The 23,874-nt window shown below is 45.3% G+C and overlaps 1 protein-coding gene across 1 annotated transcript in view; it reads right to left on the reverse strand.

Moving 5' to 3' along the window:
• Positions 1 to 23,857, reverse strand: part of MTARC1 (mitochondrial amidoxime reducing component 1) — a 42,722-nt gene extending 18,865 nt beyond the window's left edge. The window contains exons 1-6 of the mRNA XM_007988387.3: positions 21,567 to 23,857; positions 17,137 to 17,310; positions 12,293 to 12,455; positions 11,087 to 11,227; positions 3,624 to 3,685; positions 3,463 to 3,534 (exon numbers count right to left, since the gene is read on the reverse strand). Of these exons, the coding sequence (XP_007986578.3) occupies positions 3,463 to 3,534; positions 3,624 to 3,685; positions 11,087 to 11,227; positions 12,293 to 12,455; positions 17,137 to 17,310; positions 21,567 to 21,841 (887 nt within the window). The 5' untranslated portion in view covers positions 21,842 to 23,857. The remainder of the gene's footprint in view (positions 1 to 3,462; positions 3,535 to 3,623; positions 3,686 to 11,086; positions 11,228 to 12,292; positions 12,456 to 17,136; positions 17,311 to 21,566) is intronic.
• Between the last annotated feature and the right edge of the window lie 17 nt (positions 23,858 to 23,874).

Consider the following 23,874-nt stretch of genomic DNA (forward strand, 5'->3'; position numbering starts at 1 on the left):
CCCATGCAGTAATTGTGCTATATTCTTTCCAGTAGGGGCAAGATGTCATGGAAGCAACAATGGCAGACTCCAGCCATTCCTTCAACCATGGGGATTAGTGTGTACGTCACTTTCCCTTAAGAAAGAAAAGAAAAATTCCATTTTCCTATTTTCCTGTTAGCAGACAGGCCTCCACTGTGCCGCCCACTGTGAGTATTTTACAGACAAAGGCTCCCCTATGCCTCTGTATTTCTTTTTCTCGCACTGCTGTGCCACCCCGGGCTCTGCCTGTGGGTGACTAACATCAGGAGGCAGGGCTGGGCAGGCAGAGAGGTCTCCCAGCTGAGCGCTTGCATTCCAGAAGCAACCCCAGCCATGGGACCATGAGTGCCCAGAGGCAGAAAGCAGTGTGGCTCTGAGCAACCTGCCCAACAGCGGAGAGGCTGTGGACACCACTGTTTGCTTCCCTTCCCATGATTTATGCGATGTGGCCAGGCCTTTCTCTTCCCGATTTATGACCACCTGTCTTGGGAAGAACATAAATTAAACATCCATGGCAATTTAAATCTCAGTAAGAGATAGGAGAAGACACCTAGGCTGGCCGCACTGTCTCCTGGGGTATTAGAAGCAATTAGGGCTGGATTGTTGGGCTGCACAAAGCCTGCAGAAGATCATGGGGGTGTGCTGGCTCCTTACGCCCCCCGCCTTCCCACCCTCACTCTGTGTTTAGGGTCAATTATCCTCCTTCTATAAACACAGGCTCCCAATGGAGGAAGGGGGGCCCTGAAGATGCAGAGAACGAGCCCAAACACGTGAAGTGCTTTGCGGAGGCCGTTTCTGCAAGAGCATAAACCTTCTAAATCCAGAGGGAAGGATGCCCCACACCGAGCAACTGGGGGGAGAGAGAGAACAAGATGGACAAAAAAGGATGACAGCCAATTCCCCAAACCACTTGGCTGATTTACACAGAACCATCTATTTCTGTCTTGCCTCCCTTATTTTATAGGGAAGAGCACTCAGGGCCTGAGTGGCGGTGGGGGCAGGAGCACAGCAGTTGGTGTGCTGCAGATCCTGGTCTCCTGACTCCCAGCCCAGGATCTTCCCTCTGGCCCTCCCTGCTTTCTGCTCCTAGTAGCTCCTCTGTGGCCATGGAAAACAGGAAGACTGAGTTCTGGTTTGTTCTGATGGTGAGTGTGCACATTTCACAGAATAGTTATAACCCTGCTCTTCTCATCAATGTTCTGTCACACATAGTGACATTTCCCCCAAAATGTTACTATGAAAATTCTCAAACAGGCAATTAGTAAAACAATTTTACAGCAAATACCCATTTACTCACTGCTTGAATTCTGAGCTTAACACTTGACTATATATATATATTCTTGACTATATTTATTCTTGACTATATATATATATATATATATATATATATATAAACACACTTGACTATATATATCTGTCATCCAAACTGTAGTGCAGTGGCACAGTCTCAGCTCACTACAACCTCCACCTCTCGGGTTCAAATGATTCTCCTGCCTCAGCCTCCCGAGTAGCTGCAACTACAAGTGACCGCCACCATGACCAGCTAAGTTTTGTATTTTTAGTAGAGACAGGGTTTCACTATGTTGCCCAGGTCTCAAACTCCTGACCTCAAGTCTCAGCCTCCCAAAGTGCTGGGATTACAGGCATGAGCCATCGTGCCTGGCCTTGACTATACTTTCTTTATCACATATGTATCTATTCATCAATCCACTGTATTCTCTCAGGCTGGTCTGTAGCCCTCCTCTTTGAAAGTTGCTGTAAATCACACCCAACGCTGTTGGAGTCAGGGAGAGACCAGCCACTTGCTATCCACCTCAAAGATTCCTTGAGTCCCACAAACTCCCTTCTCCGTAGCTCCCTCCACCCATCCTGTTTAACTTCCCTGCTGACCACTGTCTCCCTGCCAGGTGGCTTAAGCCCTCAAGGCCACCTGCTAACCTTGCTGCAGCCTGGCCCACACCCTGGGACTCATCTCCTATAGGATGACAGGTGCTGGCCAGAGAAGTCAGGCCATAGCCTCATGCTCAGGAGTGAGGTGACAGCAGGAATGACACTCCTACAGCCCAGGGCTTCAGCTTGCCCAGAGAGGGGGTCAGATCTGGGACAGTAGAACTGTCAAGGAGGGATTGGGGCTGATCAAAGAAGACTGAATCATTGGCCCCCAAAAAGGCCATGAGGTTGGTGAAAGGTGGAAGGAAAGGGAGGCAGGGAGCCTCACGTTATGGGGAATGAGTCCTGCTCCACAAAGGCCAGTGCAACCTCTCTGTCACGCGCTCATTCATGATGGTTTTGATACAAGATAGTCACATCTCAACCGCGTTCCTTCTTCAAGGTTCCCAGGGCCCTCCCTTCTACAAGTTATACCTGGGGATGCCAAGTCAGGACCAAAGCCAAGGAAGGCTCTCAGGGACTGAGATGAGGCCTGATACCTGGCCTGTGACTCAGTATTCAGTGTCAAAGGAACCAGTGAAGAGAAGCACCCTTAGTTCATTTTCAGTTTCAGCAATTTCCTGGGTCCCAAATTTGGCAGATAACAGCACTGAAGTGCTTGGATACTAAACCGTTATTGGTGTTGTTTTCACAAAAGTAATGCAGAGTAATTATAGAAAGTTTAGAGACTACATATAAGAATAACCCTTTTCCATCATTCTATCACTGAACCAAAACAGCATCTCCATTTTGCTTCATCTCCTTTCAGCCTTTTATCTACTCATGTGCATTTATGTTTTTTAAAAAGTAAAATCAAATAAAAATAAAAAGTAAATAGTGCTATTTTATAATGAACTTTGTAAAATCAACATGGCATCTTGACTATATATACAATTTAAAATGATTCTCGGTACTGTGCCTTTCACTTACAATTTACCCTTAAGAAATTTTAAAGTAAACATAAAAGTAGAATAGTGCAATAAACCTCCCCATAATTATCACTCAGATTCTATTTATGAAGATTGTGATACATTTTTTAAATGTACTCATCTATCCTTTTTTTCTTTTTGCTAAAATAATGTATAGCATATAGCAAGTTCCAGATGTCACATCACTTCACTCCTACACACATACTTTAAGCAGCGTCTCTAAAATATATTGACATTTCTAATATAACCACAATGCCACTAGGACACCTAGTATATTTTTTTGTTATCATCTAATACTCAGCTCATAATAAAATTTGTCAAAATACATAAGCAATTTTTAAACATTGATTTATTTGAATTATGATTTCTAAATGAAAGATAAAAGTATTTATTTAAGTAGACATGTTGGTGCCCAAAACACCAGGGAATGTTTCCCAAATCATCTCTTTGATGGGACCCCCTTGAGCTTCAAGACTATGTGTGTGGTGTTTTCACTGCTTCTTCTTATAAACATTAAGCAACAAATATTGCTTGTGTTCCAGGCACCTAAACCCGAGCATGAGCCCCGTCTGCCCAGTCCTACCTCTTCAGTGTTTCCAGCGGCTCCTTCCTGCTCATGACGCCGGTGTCTGGGTCCACTGTGGTTAAAATGCATCTGGAGACACACACAGAACATCATAAGGGGGACAGAGCAGAGTGGCCTTATCCCCACCCTCTCCCCACAGGGACAGGAAAGCGCCTTACCTGGAACAAGCCATCAACCTTTTCAGTTCCACGTCACCAATAAGAAGCTCGTCCCAAGAATCCTAGGAAACAAAGCGCAAACTCCCATGAGCACCTCCAGGCCCTGCCCCTGACCTGTGTGTAGAGACTTCCCAGGAGCGCCCGCACCTAATGATGTCACCCACATCAGCGATGGCAGCCTTCTGTTCTCCAGCCCTGCTCTGCCAAGCCATACCCACACACCTTCGCGTTCCCTCTCTCTGGCTTTCATATGCCAGTTCATTCCCCTGAGATGAGATTTCTCTCTCCTCTCACTTGTAACTGTCGTGGAAACTCACCTCCCTCAGGGAGGCTCCCTGATGATCTCACTTGACTCCTGGTGGGGGTTGGGGTGCACAAAGTGGACGGGGTGGGTGAAAGTGGGGAGGGGGACAGAAGGGGACATTACTCATTACTTCAGCTCATATCAGATCCCTTCGTGCCTGCCTGAAGTTATATGGATTAAGAGCCTGAAGTCATTGAGTATGTGCACGTCTCCCCAGACAGATACGGACACATCAGGAGCAGGACCAGCAGCCTCATTCCTCTTTGATTTTTGCTGGAGCATTTACGAAGCACTGAAGCCAGGGGAGCTCTGCAGGCATTGCCTTTGGGCTGGGTCAGTGGAGCCTACTTTCCACGACAACCGCATTAGTGGACCAAGGCCCTCCAATCTAGCAGCCGAGATAGGCCATCCAAACATGGAATTCTAAAGATCAATATTCTGTTTTTAAATGCCAGAAATATTCACAAAAAGCACTCCAAGGCAGCATGTTGTGTGTTGGTTTCACTGCTCAGGCAATACTTACTCTGGGGATTTAGAGGCACAGCTCTCCGGGCTGGTCTGGTGAGAGGAAGTTTTATGGAATAGGTAAGATAAGTGCTGAGTCTAAAAGGGCAGAGAATTTGAGAGGCACAAAAGAAGGGTAAGGGGACTCCAGGCAGAGGGGACAGTAATAAGAAGGAAGGGCGCTGAGGAGGCAAAGTTCATTTGATTATAGTCCTGACCTTCTTACCCTCGGAGAGAATTGCCCACCACACAAGGGCGAAAGGCAAAGACCTGGAGTTAGAAAGCAAACTGCCTTGTCCTTGGTTGATGATGAGCTGAGGGACAGAGTTTCAAGCTCAGAATTTTAACTCCAATAGTGTATGTTATTCTTGATATATATGACACCAGGGTTTTGTTCTGTCATAAATCATAAAATGCGTCTCAGGTGCATATTTTCAACAGTTCGGAAAACTGGGCACAGCGGATTAGCACAGCCACAGCCTGTCCTGTGAACATTTCTCCACAAGGAGGCACTGTGGTCACAAAAAACACATAAAAAGAGTATAAAAGGAGAAAAACAAGGGTCCCACTTAGGAAATTAAGTTCTTATTAATTAAAGAAATATTTCCAGAGCCCCTTCTATGTCCAGTAAAAACTACTGGGGATTGAGTCATAAGCACTGATGAGCCCAGGAAAGTCTTCCTACAGCACCTGGAGGTGACCAGTTCAAACAGGACAAGCATGGCATGGGAGAGGCTCAGAGCACACCATAGCTTCAGAGACGGGAGGGAGCTCTTTGAGGTCCTGCAATCACAGCAGGCTTCCCAGAGGAGAGGGCTTTTAATCCAGGCTTTCAGAGAATGTCAAGAGTTTTAAGTAGGGAAGGGAGTAAGATTCTCAGTGACCAGGAGACACCAGTTTGCAGTTTGGAGCTTTCATTGGTGATATGGTTTGGCTGTGTCCCCATCCAAATCTCATCTTGAATTGTAGCTCCCATAATCTCCACATGTCATGGGAGGGATCCAGTGGGAGATAATTGAATCATGGGGGCAGGTCTTTCCAGTGCTTTTCTTGTGAGAGTGAATAAATCTCACAAGATCTGGTGGTTTTATAAAGGGCAGTTCCCCTGCACGCATTCTCTCGCCTGCCACCATGTGAGACATGCCTTTGCTTCTCCTCTGCCTTTTGCCATGATTGTGAGGCCTCCCCAGCCATGTGGAACTGAGTCCATTAAGCCTCTCTATCTTTATAAATTACCCAGTCTCGGGTATTTCTTCATAGCAGTATGAAAATGAACTAATATAGTTGGTAATAAAGGCTGGAAAAGCGGACTGTGGCAAGGTTACAGAGGAATGTAATGATTGAGTGGGAAGTGTGGACCTTTGTGACATGGAGAGCCACTAAAGGCTTCTGAGTAAGGTAGCAACACTGATGTTTTGTCACAAACTTTTAGAGAGGGAGAGATCATGCTGATCAGCTCTGGGAGGCTTGGCTGTGGCAACATTCAGGAGGGAGTACTTAGTGGTCCAAACTTAAAGTAACAAACGTTGGATCTGGCTGGTGGCTGAGAACAGAAAGGGGAGCTGATGTGGCTGGGGCTGGGAGGAACACAGCAGAGGGAGGAGCCAGGGCTGACTGTCACCCTCCCAGACTGGGTGAAAGAAAAAAACGAGCTGCCTGGATAGAAACAGTAAAGTCAACAGAAGGAGTTTGGGGACCAGGCACAGTGCCTCATGCCTGTAATCCCAGCACTTTGGGAGGCCAAGGCGGGTGGATCACCTGAGGTCAGGAGTTCGAGACCAGCCTGGCCAAAATGGCAAAACTCCTTCTATACTAAAAATACAAAAATTAGCCGGGCGTGGTGGCACATGCCTGTAATCCCAGCTACTCAGGAGGCTGAGGCAGGAGAATCGCTTGAACCCAGGAGACAGACGTTGCAGTGAGCTGAGATCACGCCACTGCACTCCGGCCTGGGTGACAGAGCAAGACTCTGTTTCCAAAAAGAAAGAAAGAATGAGTTTGGGGAGGTGGGGTGAGGGTGTAGGGGCTGGTGTGTGAGCACCTAAGTCTGAGTTTCTCTGTCAACCAACAGAGAGTTGGAACTGTGACACAGCACTCCAGAGGGGGTCCGGGTGGACATTTGAGGGACCTACATCAGGTGACAGAGGGTGATGCTGCAGAGAGTGTGATCACCAAGGAGGGGAGAGAAAAGGGTCAAGGCCAGAACTTTTGGAAGTAAGGAATGAGGACAAACAGCAGAGAAGTAAGGGCAGTGCAGCCAAAGGAGAAACGTTTCAGTAAGCAGTGCCCATGGGTCCTCAGGGCGGGGGTGGCGGCGACTGAAAAAGTCACTGACTGTGGCAGGTGGGGCGGATGTCTCCACTGTGGCTCTGGGGAGAAATGAGGGGTAAGAAATGAGTGTGGGGAGTGCCGATGATGAAGGGAGGCAGAGAAAAGCCACAGTTGCTGAGAAGGTAGGTTCTGAGATGCGGAGTGGGTCTGCTTTCCAGAAACTTCCGTGCAGGTCCTCAGCCTTCCTCCATGCTAGCCTGCTCTCTCAGTTGCACCCTGGCCCCAACTACTCTAATCCTTCTCCAGGCTCCTGGCAGAGGCAAATATGTACCATGCAAATCAGATTCAGTTACTCTCTGGCTAAAAATTCTTCCCAGACTCCCCAAAACCTGACACCAAGTACCTGTGCTCTCAGCTTCCCTCCTCTCCCGAGCCCCAGCGCTGCGAGATGACCATTCTCTCACACCTTCATAGCCCTGTGTATGCACCCCTCCCTCAGTGCTCCCCCTTCTCCTGGACAATACTTATCCGGTCATTCATTTAACAGATAAGTAGTGCACACCTACTGTGTGCCAGGGGCTCTCCTAGGGGCTGGAGATAAAGAGCTTGCATAGGGGAAACAGACAATACACTAATACCTGAGTACACACGGCTTGTTAGGTGGGGTGTGTGCTGTGGGGGGCTGGATGAGTGGGGTCAGTGAAGCCTGCAGCAGGGGACTGAAAGAGGCACTGGAGTGAGCCATGAGGCCTGTGAGGGAAGGTATGCCAGGCAGAGGACCCAGCCAGGACACAGAGAAAAGGCCAGTATGGCTGGGGCAGAATGAGACAGCAGAGGGGAGTGAGAGGAGAAGGGGCTGGGAGCTGGCGGGGTGTCATGTTGTGCCTTCAGGGCCATCCATAAGGATCCCATCTTTTATTTGAAGAAAGGTGGAGAATTTTGAGAGGGCTTTGAGCTGAAGAATCACATGATGTTACTTACATCAACAAGGTTACTTTGACAGATGTGCTGAGAACAGCCCATGGATGGTGGCAGGGCTGGGTCAAGAGTGGGGCAGGAAGACCAGTGAACCCAGGCTGTTGCAGCACCAGTGGTGACTACATCCAGGCAGGGAGGGGAGTGGAGAGAAGGGCCCAGCCATAAAGATTTGTCAACTGTAGGAACTTGGGATATGAGACAAAGAGAAGAACAAAGGGTAGTTCGCAGTTTGGGGCCTGAGCCAGCAGAAGTCAGGGCTGCTGTGTGCTGAGATGGGCGAGACTGGGCACAGCAGGCTTTAGGGTGGAAACCTGATCCTCAATTTCAGACATCCTGACATTGGATTAGACATCCACATGGAGCTATGGAGAAGCAGGGGAAAGCTCTGGCAGAAGGATATAGTTAGGAATCCTCAGGGCAGATGAGGTTTTGAAAACGAAGGAAAGAAAGAAAGAAAGAAAGAAAGAAAGAAAGAAAGAAAGAAAGAAAGAAAGAAAGAAAGAAAGAAAGAAAGAAAGAAAGAAAGAAAGAAAGAAAGAAAGAAAGAAAGAAAGAAAGAAGGAAGGAAGGAAGGAAGGAAGGAAGGAAGGAAGGAAGGAAGGAAGGAAGGAGAGAGAAAGAAAGAGAACGAACGAAAGAAAGAAAGAAAGAAAGAAAGAAAGAAAGAAAGAAAAGAAAGAAAGAAAGAAAGAGAGAAAGAGAGAGAGAGAGAGAAGAAAGAGAGAAAGAGAGAGAGAGAGAGAGAGAGAGGGAGGGAGGGAGGGAGGGAAAGAAAGGAAGGAAAGGAAGGAAAAGAAGGAAAGGAAGGAAGGAAGGAAAGAAGGAAGGAAGGAAGGAAGGAACAGATCAGAAAAGTGAGTGCAGACAAATGAGAAAGGTTCTGAGACCAGAGCCCTGGGTGCCCCACGCTTCAGCTCACCCCACAATGCAGGTGTTAGTCACGTCCCCAGGTCTGGCTGCTCGCCACCCTCCTGGCCATGTCTTACTGGACTGTGACTGCTTGTTCACTATCTGACCACCCTGAGCTCCTCAGGAGAAGCAAATGCATTTCTTCAACCCTTGTTCTCACATGTCTATTCACAGCGCACACCACACAGGGGCAGCAACCCACTAGATGATGGGTGAATTACTAGAAACAAGGCCGGCTCAGCCACCATTGTGTTACCCGCCCAACTTCACATACAGAATGTTCTCAATTAGGAAACATTCAGAGATAGAGAGAGAGATATGGGTTTTTAAAGTAAGATTCAATTGAAAGAAATCTCCGAGATCTGAAGTTCTACTCTGGGCCATCTCCTCCTCTCTTCTCATCCGAATCTTACTGTCACAGAATTTTGGAGTGGAAATGGCTTCAGTATGACCCTCGGTGCACAGATCACACCAGGGGAGAGAAAGCTTAAAGCCAATCATAGGGAGAAAGCTGGGGGTCTGAGCCAAACCCCCAGGAATGAAACTCTTCCTTACCTTTCTGTGGTACTTAATGTCCTAGAACTTTTCCACAAATTGTCATCGACCTTGATTCTCACAGCTCCCATCAGGCGAGGGAGTCATTGGAATTGCCCATGTTTTACAACTGCAAGAAGCAGAGGCCTCGGCAGGTTCGGTGACCTGTTCAGGCTTGTGTGGTCACTTGCTGAAGCAGGCGGAGTGGAATCCAGCTGTCTCAGCCCCACGGATATGCCCTAGAATTTTCAGGGTTCCTCTGGCCTTGTACAATTGGGGTTCAAAACCCAGCCCCTCCTTGCTGTGGTATAGCCTAGGGCAGGCCACCTCACCTCCCCAAGCCTCTCTCTTCTCTCCTGTAAGATAGGAATGATAGCTTTACCCTGCTGGGCTCTGTGAGGCATAAAAGAGACAACATACTTCAGTGAAACACAAGTGTTGATTCAAAACCCTCCCCACTCATTTCTCTTTTCCTGAGAAAGAATGTTCTCAGGAAAAATGACTCTCCTAGCCATAGCTAGTGGAAGATGAATCTCAAGGACACGGTCAAAGGCAACCAAACAGTGATTATTTTCCTGTTGTCTGAGTCAGGCTGGCCCATTGTGCACAGGAGCAGGACAGGCAGCGCTCCCTTGTCACAAAGAAGCCCTGAGAGACGCCCAACCCAGGACCGTGGGGGATATGCACACAGTCCACCTGCCTCACACTAGGAAGTTCTCTGCCATCTTTAGAAGAAACGCTACCCTTGGAAGGTGGGAGCCAAGAGTATTTTATATAAAGCATTAGCAGTGGATTTGGGAGTACTTTTATTATCCTCCATCGATTGATACTGCATTTATACACCTCATAAATTACATTATCCAAATTGATCCTTCAACAGACCTTTAAGGTAGCCCTAGGCAGAAATATGATCATCTCATCGTTCAGGCAAGGTAAGTGGGACATAGCAGTGCTGCTCAAAGTCATGCAGAAGCCAGCACAGAAGCTGAGACCAGCCCTCACATCCTCTTGTTTGAATGTGGGAACCAAATTCTTATATTATTTCTCTTTCAGCACAGCTTTGCCTCCGTACAGCAAAAGTGAAGAACAGAATTGGTTCCTCTGAGTATAAAAGGTTAAAACTCAATTGCTTTGACTCCATTTTTCCCTGTTATGGAGGAAATGGGCAAACGTAAGAACCACTATATTGTCCCTTTTACCTTTCCCTTCTCAACATAAACATGAGGCACAACCAGAGCTCCTGAATTCCTAGCTGGGGGTCAGGGCTTCTGTTGAGTATCGACAGCTGGTGGCCACTCCCCAAGCCTCTAGGCCACCAACCTCCGCCTTCATGGAAGCCCAGGGAGAGAATCAGGTTAAACAGCCAAAGGCTATTTATCACAAAGTAAATTTGCTGCCATAATCCTGCGGAATCCCGGAAACCAAGCCTCAGGGCTATTCAAGCTAAGTCACCACGCAGACATCTGAGGGCAGATGGAAGGTGGCACTGCAGGTGTTTTAGGGCAGTGCCATCAAGCTCAGGGGCAACAACCTCTCCCAACCCTCACCCAGCAGCCTTGCAGTAAATGCCTGTCTTCTCCGAGAGAGCCACCTACTAAACAGGAAGACCATCCTTTGACAAGACAGGAGCACACACTTTCTTTGTTCCACGGCCCACACAGATCATGTAGTCTGTGCAAGAAAATTTGACTCAACAACGAACCTGTCAACTCAGAATTCTCCTTAGAAGCCACAGATACTGAACTGCTTCCTTGATGACAGTCTCTGACCCATCAATATTTGTATCCTCCTCACGGAAGTCTGCACTTATTAGGTGCTGAATAAATCTAAAAATCAAATTGTTATGTATTATAGAGTTGATAAATAATGCACCCTTCAGAATAATCTAATCCAATGTCAAAGACTTTCATACCTTAAAAAAGAAGTCAAATCCAAGGAAAGATGCAAAGGGGCATAGCGTTACCTCTGCATAGACATCGCATCCTGAAATTACAATATTGGGCCTGAAGTTGGTTGCTTTAACTTTCTTCTCTAGCCTGGAGTTGAGATCTGCCAGCGACGCCTCAGAAAGGATCATGAATGGGCTGGTGTCTGAGTAAGCAATCTGATAAGGAAATACACATTGTTATAAAACGTGGCACACCAACTTTTCAGTGGCTAGGTGTGCCTAGCTCCTAGACATACCCTCCGTGCTCCACCCCACCCCACATACAATCTTTCAAAGTAGTTCTCTTGCTCTTTTAATAGAAGTCACAGTGACTCAGAAGCTTTAAATAGCCTTGCAGACAGCAGAAACTGCATGGTGGAATGAAGGGAACAAGGACTCAGAATCAATCCTAAGCTGCCACAGGGCATGTGCCCTTGGGGACATCACTGCACCTTTCTAAGCCTCCAATTTCTCAAATGTTTAATAAGTTGGTTGAGTTTGATGTTTGATTTAAATGCTCACTAATTCCATGAATACTTATTTTTATGTAACTTACAAATTAATATTTATGTTGACCATAATTTATGCATTTGCTTGTTTATTGATTTATATATTTTGAGACAGGGTCTCCTTGTCACCCAGGCTGTAATGCAATGGCGCCACCACAGGTCACTGCAGCCTCAACTCTCTGGGCTCAAGCAATCCTCCCACCTCAGCCTCCTTAGTAGCAAGGACTACAGCATGATTTCCTTTTTATGCGCATGGTAAAAGCAGTATCAACCCTGCTTTTATGATGCTACCAACCCTGCTTTTATGATGAATCCTTAGAGCTTTATGCCATTAAGGCTGATCATTTGAGTCTGTGTATCTCCATACCCATGCCAACTTGCATAGCTGGAATCTGACATACAACTGCAAACTAAAAATTCTGGACTCCATGTGCAATTACAGAATGGAATGAAAAAAAACACTGGTGCAGGACAGTTTTGAAACCCTACTGGCATCAGAATGCTTACACAGATAGGAAGGTAGATGCTCAAGGGCAAAAACTCAAGAGTCCCCCAAATGAAGAAACAAATGACGCTTCCAAGGGAAGGGCTTTATTTCTGCCTACTACTTGTGGTCTAAGCTACCAGAGGGCTGCCCCGAAAACAAGAGAGCCGAGGTCATCAGAGATGCCACCTGAGCCCCCCAGGCTGGGGGTGACTGCTTTCTACCAATAGAGGCAGCAGAACCTCTCACCTGGTCCTTGGGTCGGAACAAGTCTCCTATTTGGTGAGGATGTCTCGGTCGCATGTGAGGCTCGAAGTGCACCAGGCGGTAGGACTGTGACTTCAGGAAGCTGGTTATCCACTGGGCGGCGGCCTCGCCACAGTCTCTGCCCTCAATCTCCAGGCCATGCACTCTGCAGGGGTGGCAGGAACAAAGGGCAGACATGGAAAGTAAACTTAGAATTACTGCAAAATCTAGTTCACTCAGCTGAATAGCGACCAGAAATCTTTATTCACAGGCCTGGCTATACTTTGCCAGTATAGTAACAGCAACAACATGAAAATGTTCTATAAAGTCTAAAACATTACAGATAATAACTTTATATATAACAAATGTTAACAGTAATAGTCTATTTACTTTATAATAACAATAATAATCTACTAGATTTGATTGCAAGTTATAACTTTTTAGGATTTGAAGTTCCTACTCTCCAGCACATAGCCATGTGCAGGGCTGTTCGGTGTTATATGAATTTCACAGCTATAGAGAGGAAAATAAATGCTACGGTGTAGGCCAGCGTTTCACAAAGTGCAGGACCATTACCACTGCTGGCATTCAAGATAACTGTAGATGGCTCCTGGGTATAGCATTAAATAACAGTGAGTTGCACAGAAAGAAATTTCAGTTTAGTGGTAATAAATCTTTACCTTTTAGCAACACTTGATAATCACCTCCTTTAACAAAGAAAGAACACACCTTAGGTCCAGACACCTCTGTAGGCAACAGTTTCTAGCTAGAATTTAGTAATGTTTTAGCATATCGAGCGTTTGTTCATTTCTGGCAAATTATATAGGTAGCAATATAAAATTTGTATACAGGTAGCCATATAAGGTTTATAGGTAACCACATAAATTTATATATAAACCCATATATATAAATTATATAGGTAGCCATATAAAGCCATATACCTGGCAAATGATATAGGTAGCTATATAAAGTTTCTTTTTTAAATAAATGTGTTTAAGATTAGTTTTTAAGCTGAATCAGTTTAAAGAAAAACATTAAATAAATAAGAGTACAGGTGGTTTATGGTTTGGCCTACTGTCATGGTGGTGTCATGCAAATGCTAGAAGTTTGAGAAAGCTTAGTGGATCAAGTAAATCTACTTGGCTGGACATTCCATTTCCACAAATGACTAGCTCCATGACCTTGGTGATAGTTTCTTATTCTGAGACTCAGTTTCTTCATCAATAGAATGGGGTAGGAGCACAACTTTGTTGTGAGGATTAGGAACAATCTGTAAGAAGCCCCCAAACAATTCTTAGGACTGGGATGTGCTCAGTAGGCGGTAACGACCTAGGGTCCTCCAACCAAGTTATTTCAAGCTATCTTTGTATAGTTACTCCACACATCAAACATTTAATCAAACAAAAGCATCCATTCTCTAATAATAATGTACAAATGGATTTTTATATTGTGAAATAATATTGAGTACAGTATCCCATATATTTTTATATAATTTTATTTTATTGCTTTATATCTAAAATGAGAAATCATTACTAACAGTGTCTGGGTTACATAAAGCAGTGAGATTAGTGTATTCAAAGGTTTCATAAATTTTTAAAAACTTTTTATTGAAGTGTAACACTCATGTAGAAAAGTGCACTGCTGTAGTATATGACTTGATACCTTTTCTCACACTGTCACCCCACCCATTCTAAATTAACTTCCTGAGAATCAGAGGGCTGAAATATGCACCCAAGGCCTATGAAGTAATGAGAACATTTACAAAGACCAGGAGTGTTTGTGTTACTCTTTTCTGGATCAAGATAAAAAATAAATAAAATGAATAAAATAAATGTACCCAAATTTATACAGCCAAATGGATATTACCTTTCAGAGCAGTCACCTTGGGAAGTAATCATTCTAACCTATTATTAATCATATCTACTTATTACTACTTTTAAGCCTAACCTCACTTTTTAACCAAAAAAAAAAAAATAGTCCTATCATTTTCTTATTCACAGGGTTTAGCTCCAAATAATTTTTTACTTTTCCCAAAAATCAAATTCACCAGTTCTAGAACTGAGTGTATGTGAGGGGCTTAGCATCTGCGTGTGTGTGTGCAGTTTAACGTCTGAAATGCTTATTTCAGAAGCATCTTGTGAAATGCCAGCATTACCAAATATCTAGGTATGGAGACAGCCTTGAAGGTCATTGCCTTGTTAGATGCCTCTTTGCTGGTGCCTAAGACAAAAAAAAAAAAAAAAAATCACCCTCCTTTCTCCAGAGTCAAACCCTTACAGCTCACCAAGGTACCCTTTCAGTCTCAACTTGCCATTCGGCAGCCCAGGGCTTCCCTTAGTTGCTTTTACAGGAGGGTGTGAGGGCGCACAGCAGAGGATGTAAACAGGAAGACTGCTTTGACTCCTTAGGGCTTCAGTTTCCAATCATTATTTTTACAAAGTCAAAACATTTGCATCTATCTTGGGCCATTTAGACATCTGCCTTGTTAATCTGACACTGATTTCCATTGCAACCTCTATTTCTAGATCCTGGGGTTCAGTTTCATAATCACCCAGAACTTGAGGTCTTTCAGCGAGTAGAATTTGTTTGGCCTTCTTCCTACTCCTCCCATGTTTCTCCTGAGTCCTGACTGGCCTCTGCTGTATCTTGGCCCCAGCACTCCACCTGTACACTGTCCCAAAGGGTGCAAGCAAAGAATTAAAATAAAATTCCAAATGCTTCTATAACCTTTGACCCTTTGATAAAGATAATGTAGGCATGGCTTGAGATGGTTTGAGGTTTGAGGCTGTTTGCCTGAATAATCCACAGCAAAAGTCCCTAATTCTCTGTATCTTATTAGTAGCAGGCAAAGCATGTGAGAAGATCAAGTAACATCTTCAACCATGAAAACAGGTGTACTGCCTGTGATCACGACCTTCTGAAAGTGACCCCAGAGCCCCAAGAACTCATCAGAAATCTTTAAGAAACTGTGGGCTGAGGTTACAACTTCCTCATAAGAGAATAGGTTGGGCTGTCAAAAGAAACCTGAGTCCAGAAGATCCTTGGAATCTTTGGATGAAGAGTCTGTATACTACCGTAGCATGTCTAAGCCTTTTCAGTTCGCAATTTCCAAGCATGCCCTTGTTTAGTCTTTTGGGCATGGACCAAATGCCCATACGGGACTGTGAGAAAAGTTTCAACACAATTTCAAATGAATTGAAAATTAAACAAAAAATTAACTACAAGAAAATATGGGTACATATCTAATCATGGCAATAAACACAAATTAGGACATGGATAAACATGAAATACAAATTGCAATATAAATATTTAAAATCTTACCTCGTTCAGGGAAAAATGCAAATTAAAGTAACAAGAAATTATCGTTTTTGCTCATAAAAATGGCAAAATATTTTTTAATATAATGGTTAAAATGGAATTGGTAAAACCATTCTGCAAACAATTTAGCAAGATGTATCAAAAGCCTGCAGGATCCATATTCTTATTTCAAACAAAACCACTGCTACAATTTTTTCCTAAGAAAACAACAAATGATATAAACAAAGATTTATGCCAAGATATTCATCACATTCTTCTTAATATCTGGAAAAAAATGTTTAATCATGGGTCATGTTAAAATGCATTAGATGACACCCACACAATGAAATATTATGACAACATGAAAAATGGTATCCTTAAAGATTTTTTAACAATATGAAAAAATACTCAACATTATCAGTTTAAGTATATAAACAATATGAAAGGATTTTTTGTATTATTTCAATTTGTTTTCTAAGTAACAGGCATAGAGACAGAAAGAAAATATGCCACAATATTAATTACAGTTATCACAGATTTTGTTTCCTTTTTTTTTTGTATTTCCCAATTTTTCAACAATGAATATGTACCACTTTTTTAATCTGAAAAACCACCAATTTCAATAAAAGTATATTATCATATTTAAAACTAAAATGTAGAAATTATATCAGTATTGCATTTTGTGAACTTTTCTGGGTCTTTAGACATTTTTCAGATAACTACATTTTTTGAGGTGATACTATTTTTTTATGATAGGCTATAAACTACATGTAACATTCACAGTGCATTTTTATTCCAAATGCAGAAACTATAACAAGAATATAACTAGACCGACTTTAATTTTGCCGTAATGAGATAAGAAATCAACTCTAGACATGACTTCTTAGAGGCAAAGCTAGTTTTCCTGGAAGAATTGCTTCGCTGCAGCCCTTCTGATGTTGAGGGAAGGGCTTCTGTACAGAACACCCTCCTGGGCTGCATCCCCAGCCTCATTCTGACACTGACCGCTGAGCAGCCACTGGCTGGATCACTCTTCTAGCTAGAGCTGTTCTTTTCTATTTTGGAGCTTTCTTTCATTAGAACTAAATCTTATGGGTCACATAGCCATTTGCAACTCCTTTCCTAACTCCATTTGGAGGTACCCAGTTTTTTCAAGCCAAGTAGAAAAAGTTCTATGAGAATACATAGATTGAATCTCACCTCGGCTAGGACACTCGCCCCCACCACTCCTACCCCATTTTTGTGCTTGATCTTTGGGTGCTATTATTTTTCTCTTGCTGACATGTCAATATGCTTTTGTTCCCATGGGTTTCTATATAGCACTTTCAATGTGTTGTTGTCATCTCAACAACACAAGTTTCTGAAGCTGCTTCCTTCTTTCTCCTTCTTTTAGATCTTCATAATGTTGAAGACTTGGTTCTACATACGGTACACAGGCAATCAACAGTTCATTATTGATATGTTTCTCAGGATTCCCTCTAGAGTTTACGCTTTCTCAAAATTGCATGACTATTCATTCATGCAAGGGCTACGACCTGCCCTTTCCTTACCTGCACTTGCGCACTGCATTTGTGGTGGGCGTTTTGATGGGCAGTAGTAGATCCTTTGTGTAGGCTGCACTGAGAGTCAGGGTGTCACCATCACAGGTCAGGGAAATCAGGACCAGGCGAGGTTCCTGGCGAGCAGTAACCATGTTTCCCTCCTGGTTGATCACAAGCCAAAACCTGCCATTTTCAAAACACAGGATATATGTGAAGCATTATGACAGGAAGCCAGACTCTGGAGGAGCTCCAATTAGACACTGTTGTCATCTTTGACTTCTTCCCCATAAGCCTGGTGTGTGTGAGTTTGACAGTGTGTGTCTGTCTGTCCTAAACATCAGCACACAGGACTGAGTCTGTCACTTAATTTCAAAGGATTTAATAACCACTCAAGCATCCAACATATCTAAGAATAGTTTGGGCTCTTTGATGGCACAGAAATCAAAGATGTTAATTATATTTTCATCTCAATCTCTAGAAAGCCTGAACGCTTTCATTAAACATGCTCCAAGCAGATGACAAGAATCTATTTTACAGAAAGACTTACAGGGCAGGAGGAAACACAGTGCCTGGCACCCGGTAGGCAATGGGCTCTCATCGGCGGAAATAGCAGGGCTGTTGCTCACATTGTTCACAGAGCATGGAGTTTAGCTGAGCAACATGCAGTGCCACTTATACTCTGCCAGTTCCAGCCCCCCACCTTTAAAAACTTTTTATGTTCCAATGTTCAGTGCTGTCCATTCTGCAATTTGCTAAACTAGACAGTATTTTTTTCTCTGGCCCAGTATTCCTGGTCTACAGGTACTTCCTAGAAAAAAAAGATAAATGGAGAAATAAGGGCAATAGAAAGAGCCATTTCCAGAACAGGAACAATACGTTTTTGTAGGTTATCTCTCAGCTACCAAAGAAACAAAACATATTGGCATTTCAATCCTTTCAGTACATGCTAATCAAATGATTACAGTTATAGAAGTGAGCATGTGCTTTTGAGATTTCCAGACATAAGAAAAAAATATGGCCGGTACTTTAGGTCGTTCAATATATTTCTTGCATCACTTCCAGCAGATTATCATGGCTGAGCTGTTCAGCTACACTAGAAAAATATGCTCAGTATAAGCCCTTTCCCTAACTGCCCTTTTATCAGACTTTGTTTCTGCACAGACAGAGGCCTGCCCTGCCCCAAATCCTTGGGACCAGCAGGTGAATATTCTCCCTAATATTCTTCCTGGTAATGGCAGTTTAGATCTTTCTAAAATGCAAATCTAACTTTAAGACCCCCTCATTCAAAATCCCTCCACGGTTCCTGCTTTCAGGATAAAACCAACTCCTAAGCAAGGGCATGCACAGCCCTTCATGATCCAGCTGCTGCTCCAGCCACTCTTACCTCCCGAGGTCTTCACACAGGCCAGTCTTTTATACATTTTTTTTTAATTGCAGTAAAATAGATATAAAACATAAAATGCATACTCCTATGTACAGACCCAAAAGAAATGAAAACAGGAACTCAAACAGGTATTTGTGTATCAATGTTTATTGCAGCTTTATTCAAAATGCTAAAAAAGTAGTAACAGCCCAAGTGTCCATCAACAGACGATGGAATTTTTTAAATGTGATTTTAACCATTTTGAAGTATGCGATTCAGTGGCAGGAAGTACATTCACAGTGTTGTGCAACCATCAGCACTATTTGCAAAACCTTTTCATCACCCCAAACAGAAACTCTGTACCAGTTAAGCAATAACTCCTCATTTTCCCCTTCCCTCTGCCCCCAGTAACATCTAATCCACTTTGTCTCTATAAATTTATCTACTAGACATTTCATATAATCAGAATCATGCAATATTTGTCCTTTTGTGTCTAGTTTATTTCAATTAGCGTTATGTTTTCCAGGGCCATCCATGTTGTAGCACATATCAGAACTTCATTCCTTTTCATGGCTGAATAGTATTCCATTGTGTGTATATACCACATTTTGCTTATCCACTCATCCATCAATGGACACTTAGTTGTTTCCACCTTTTGACTACTGTGAATAACATCATAATGAAGGTTCAACGCTCAATGCTGCAAAGAACATTCATCCTATTTATGTCCCAGTTCCTTTTGGTAAATACCTTAGAGTAAGCTTGTCCAACCCATGGCCCATGGGCCACATGTGGCCCAAGACGCTTTGAATGCAGCCCAACACAAATTGATAAACTTTCTTAAAACATTATGAGATTTTTTTGTGATTTTTTTTTTTTTTTTTTTTAGCTCATCAGCTATTGTTAGTGTTAGTGTATTTTGTGTGTGGCCCAAGAGAATTCTTCTTCCGATGTGGCCCGGGGAAGCTTAAAGATTGGACAACCCGGCACAGACTATGCCAGCCTTTCCCCAGCATACACCATTCTCTCAAGCCGAGTGTCTTTGCCCAGCTTATTCTCTCTCTGGAAAGTTCTTCTCTCAACTTACTCGCCCAGCAAGTTCTGAATTATTTTCCAGTTTTCGCCTCAAGCTGTTCCTTCCTCTCTGAAGTTGTCCCTGATGGCCCCAGCAAGCTTCCAGCACTGCGACCTCTATGCTGGCATGCTGGCACATGTCACAACCTCTGTTTAGTTGGTTATCACCTAGGACTGTAAGCCAGTGTTGGTTTCTCTTGATCACACTTTCTGGGAGTGTGTGATGAACGAAAATAAAGAATTTATCATAGTGTCTGGTACAAAGGTCAGCTCTTCTTATCATCTATTGTAATATGAGCTCAAAAACTGCTTTTTGAATCTACGTAGTAAAATTCCAGGGCCCTTTGCCTCTCAGGCCTACAAAAACTAATTCAGTAAATTCTATCACATTTCAGAGCCTACTATACAAAACATGGATTTTTTTTTTTTTTTTTTTTTTTTTTTTTAGACGGAGTCTTTCTGTTGCCCAGGCTGGAGTGCAGTGGTGTGATCTCGACTCACTGCAAGCTCCTCCTCCCAGATTCACACCATTCTCCTGTTTCAGCCTCCCGAGTAGCTGGGACTACAGGTGCCTGCCACCAAGCCCGGCTAATTTTTTGTATTTTTTAGTAGAGATGGGGATTCACCGTGTTAGCCAGGATGGTCTCGATCTCCCGACCTCGTGATCCGCCCACCTCGGCCTCCCAAAGTGCTAGGATTACTGGCCTGAGCCACTGCGCCTGGCCCAAAACATGGAATATTTAGGATCCTTCGTTTTCTTCCTGAAGCAAAGATGCATGTATCACTAACGTTTCAACTATGTCATGAATTGCCCTCTGCCTTGGGAGCTGGTAGGAGAAAGGTTACAGCTCCCATGAGTCCTGTGTTACTTGCTGAGCTGCGAGGGCTTCTCTGGAAAGGAGTTTCAAGTGCAGCCTCACAATGAGACCCGGGGCTGGCCTGAAGCCAGACCCTAAAGAGGACAAAGCCGCCGGCTCCGGGGTTTTGCAGCCTTCGCTGAACCCCAGGAATCCACGCAACTCTCAGAACCCAGAGAGAACATTAACAAGATCACTCTTTACAAAGCCCCAGTGTGCTAAAGAAAATAAGAGTTCTGGTTCCGCTGCTGTGTGGCTCTGAACTCAGCTTCTTTATCCACAAGAGTTCTTGAGAGAATTGGGGAAAATAGCATCTGCAATGCCACTCCCTACTTTTTTTTTTTTTTTTTTTTTTTGACTTAGTCTCCCTCTGTCACCCAGGCTGGAGTGCAGTGGCATAATCTTGGCTCACTGCAACTTCTACCTCCCGGGTTCAAGCGATTCTCCTGCCTCAGCCTCCTGAGTAGCTGGAATTACAGGTGCGCGCCACCACGCCCGGCTAATTTTTTTTTTTTTTTTTTTTTTTTTTTCCTTAGTAGAGATGGGGGTTTCACCATTTTGGTCAGGCTGGTCTCGAACTCCTGACCTCAGGTGATCCACCCGCCTCGGCCTCCCAAAGTGCTGGGATTACAGGCGTGAGCCACCGCGCCTGAAGGTATTCGTTGAACTGCAGTCATTACTATTATGAGCCCCGCCTTGGTGCGCTCTTGGAGGGCTGGACTCTACAGTTCCAGCTTTCCCCAAGATCTCAAGAAAGTCACTCAAAGTAAAGCTCCTGGGAACCAATCTCTTTAAGCTAGCCGCCTCCACTAAATGGAGATTAAGAAGTTTGCTCACTGGCGGACACCTGGGAGCGATACCACACCTCAGCAGGAGCACATGACGCCAAGGAGCCAGTGGGAGGTGGAAATCCGCCCACCCCGGGAAAACGGGTCCACGCGCTCAGAGTCCCAGAGCCCCGGGATCTGATGCTGGGGGCTGAGGGTTCCTTTTACTCTTTGGCCTTGTCTCATCCAACTCCCAGTTTCTTTGTAATAGGAAGAAGGACCTGTTAGCAGACTCTGCAGACCTCCCCTGCACTCCTCCCTCCTCAGCCCCTTGCCCGAGCCGGATCAGCGCTGCCCCGCGCCCGCGCTCGGCCGTACCTGTCCCGCAGGTTGCCGCTGCGCAGCCCCATAGCCGTGCACTCAGCCTCGCTCACTGGCACCCCCTTGCAGGATTTCACAGGGTAGATCCAGAGTTGCGCCACTGTGCCCACCTGCTGCAGCAGCCGCCGGCGCCGCGTGGGCCATGCGCGGCGCCAGGCGACAGCCCCCAGCGCCACCGCGGTCAGTCCCAGCACCGCGACCCCGAGCCACCCGGGCCGGGGCTGCGCGAGGAGGACAAAGCGGGCCAGCGCGGAGGAACCGGCTGCGCCCATGGCTGGCTTCTCCGCGAGGTGGCGGAGGCAAGGCCGGAGCGCGCTGGTAGCCCGGGGCCGCTGGGGGAAGGTGCGGCCTTTGGCCCTGAGCCCAAAGGGTGGGCAGCTCCCGAACCCTTCCGGGCCAATCAGAGCAGTGCGTCCTTCTGGGGGGCGGCGCGGGGAGTGGGAGGTGGCGGCTCAGCTTCCACTTGGTCTGCGCCCCACCGCCTCTGCAACCTTACGTCGCCTGCAGCTGCAGGGCGCTGTGCCCTCCCCCACGATCGCTGCAAGAGATCAGTTTATTTACTTACGTATTTATGGGGTTATTTGACCTAAAATAAACAATATACAACATTGCAGGACAAAGCGTGATTTTGAAATTAAAAATCAGACAGCGGGCAGCAGCCTCTCCTAGGAATAGTAGAGAGCGGGTCGGCCCTGCCTGGCCTGCGCAGTGTCCAGCTCTCTGCTGCGGCTGCCCTCCCCGCAGGCTGCCCAGGGTCTAGGGAGCTTCCAAAGAGTAGGGGTCTGGTGGAGGAGGATGCTACCAGGCCCTCTGCTCCAGCGAGACCAGGCCAGAGTTCTCCCGGCGGCAGCTCTGAGCAGCAATGGGCGTCTGAGAGCGCCTTCTACGCTCCCGGCGGGGAGCCTCGAGCTGCAGCTGCTTTGGCAACGCCTTGGCTCAGAAGTTTAGCACTGCACAAGGTCCCCAGGCTGCTTCTGGCGGGAGGGAATGTCACCTGGTCCTGCAGGCACTCACCTCAGTCACTTGTCACTTCCAAATCAGGTTATATTCCAGTCAACAATATCAGCATACCCGAACAGCAGGGTTTAGGAGTCAGGCTCCTGTTTGATGTACCAAGCTATCAAAGGAAAAAATTACTCAAACGCTTATTAAAAAGGTAAGGAAGACTATTCACGGCTATTGTAACAGGGGCATCACAATAGGGGAAAGAGATTAGGCTCAGCTCTGTATTACAGCGAAGACTGCTGGGGGTTTATAGCCAAAGAGCAGAGTTCTTCAGGTCAGTGAATGGAAAATCACTAAGAGGTGACATCAGGTATAGAGGATTACTGATAAACCCACTTAACAGGATTCTACTGAACTAGGCAAGGACTTATACACTGAGGGTGACAGATGAGGAATCTGAGCAGATATCAAGGGTGATCAGATATCAAGGATGGGAAAATACTCTGGAAACTGACTAAGCAGGATTCTTGCTAAACTGGGCTCTGCAGGGAGTAGGGTGGCAAAGTCAAGGCCTCATGAAGAAAAGGGGTCAGAGGAGACCGAAGTTTGGTCGAGAGCCTGTGTCATCCCCAGCTCAGCCATGGTCCCCTGAGCCAGGAGTGTACATTTCAAGACTCAGCCAGAATTGTCCATGCAGGGCAAGGGTGCCTTGGATGAGAGAAGCGGGAGTTCGCCAAGAGAAAAGAACAACCCTCTCCTCCAGATGGCAGCTCACTGCAGAGCAGTTCCGTGCTCAGGGAGGCTCTGTCTTTACTGGCCTGAACACTTATCTGTCCTGTGTTTCTGCTCTCTTCTCTTCTCTTCCAACCCCAGGTCACACCCTGTCTGTAAAGGACACAGCTCAGCAGGATGCACCACTTGATCCTCCTCGGAAAGGCAGCTCCAGGGCACCAAATATGTGTTTCTGTTTATCTCCCTCCTGAATTCCTCTTTGAAAATTTAAGAGGAAAAAATGGCTCCCCTATTTTAATGGATGACTTTAAAGTTCTGATTTTTCCATTTCATCACTTCCAGAATTTACCCAGGGCTACAGCTCGCTTATCACTTTTACCTCACAGGGTGCGGGGGATGGTGGTGAATTTCAGTCCCAGAACCCAGCAAAGGAAAATAGAGGAGGAGGGAACAACCACTCCTCACTGACCACTAGGAAGGCCCCTTGCAGACACTGGCCATCCTGCCACAGACAGGACACCGGTGTGCCTGCAGCTCACAATGCCCTCGCCCCCTGCCAATGACAGAAGCCAGTGTTTGTGGAGTCAGATTGTGTCTCTGGAGGCAATCAGAAAGGGTAAGGAAAAAT

Source organism: Chlorocebus sabaeus, chromosome 25 (genome assembly GCF_047675955.1).
Source record: "Chlorocebus sabaeus isolate Y175 chromosome 25, mChlSab1.0.hap1, whole genome shotgun sequence".
Lineage (NCBI taxonomy): Eukaryota > Metazoa > Chordata > Mammalia > Primates > Cercopithecidae > Chlorocebus > Chlorocebus sabaeus.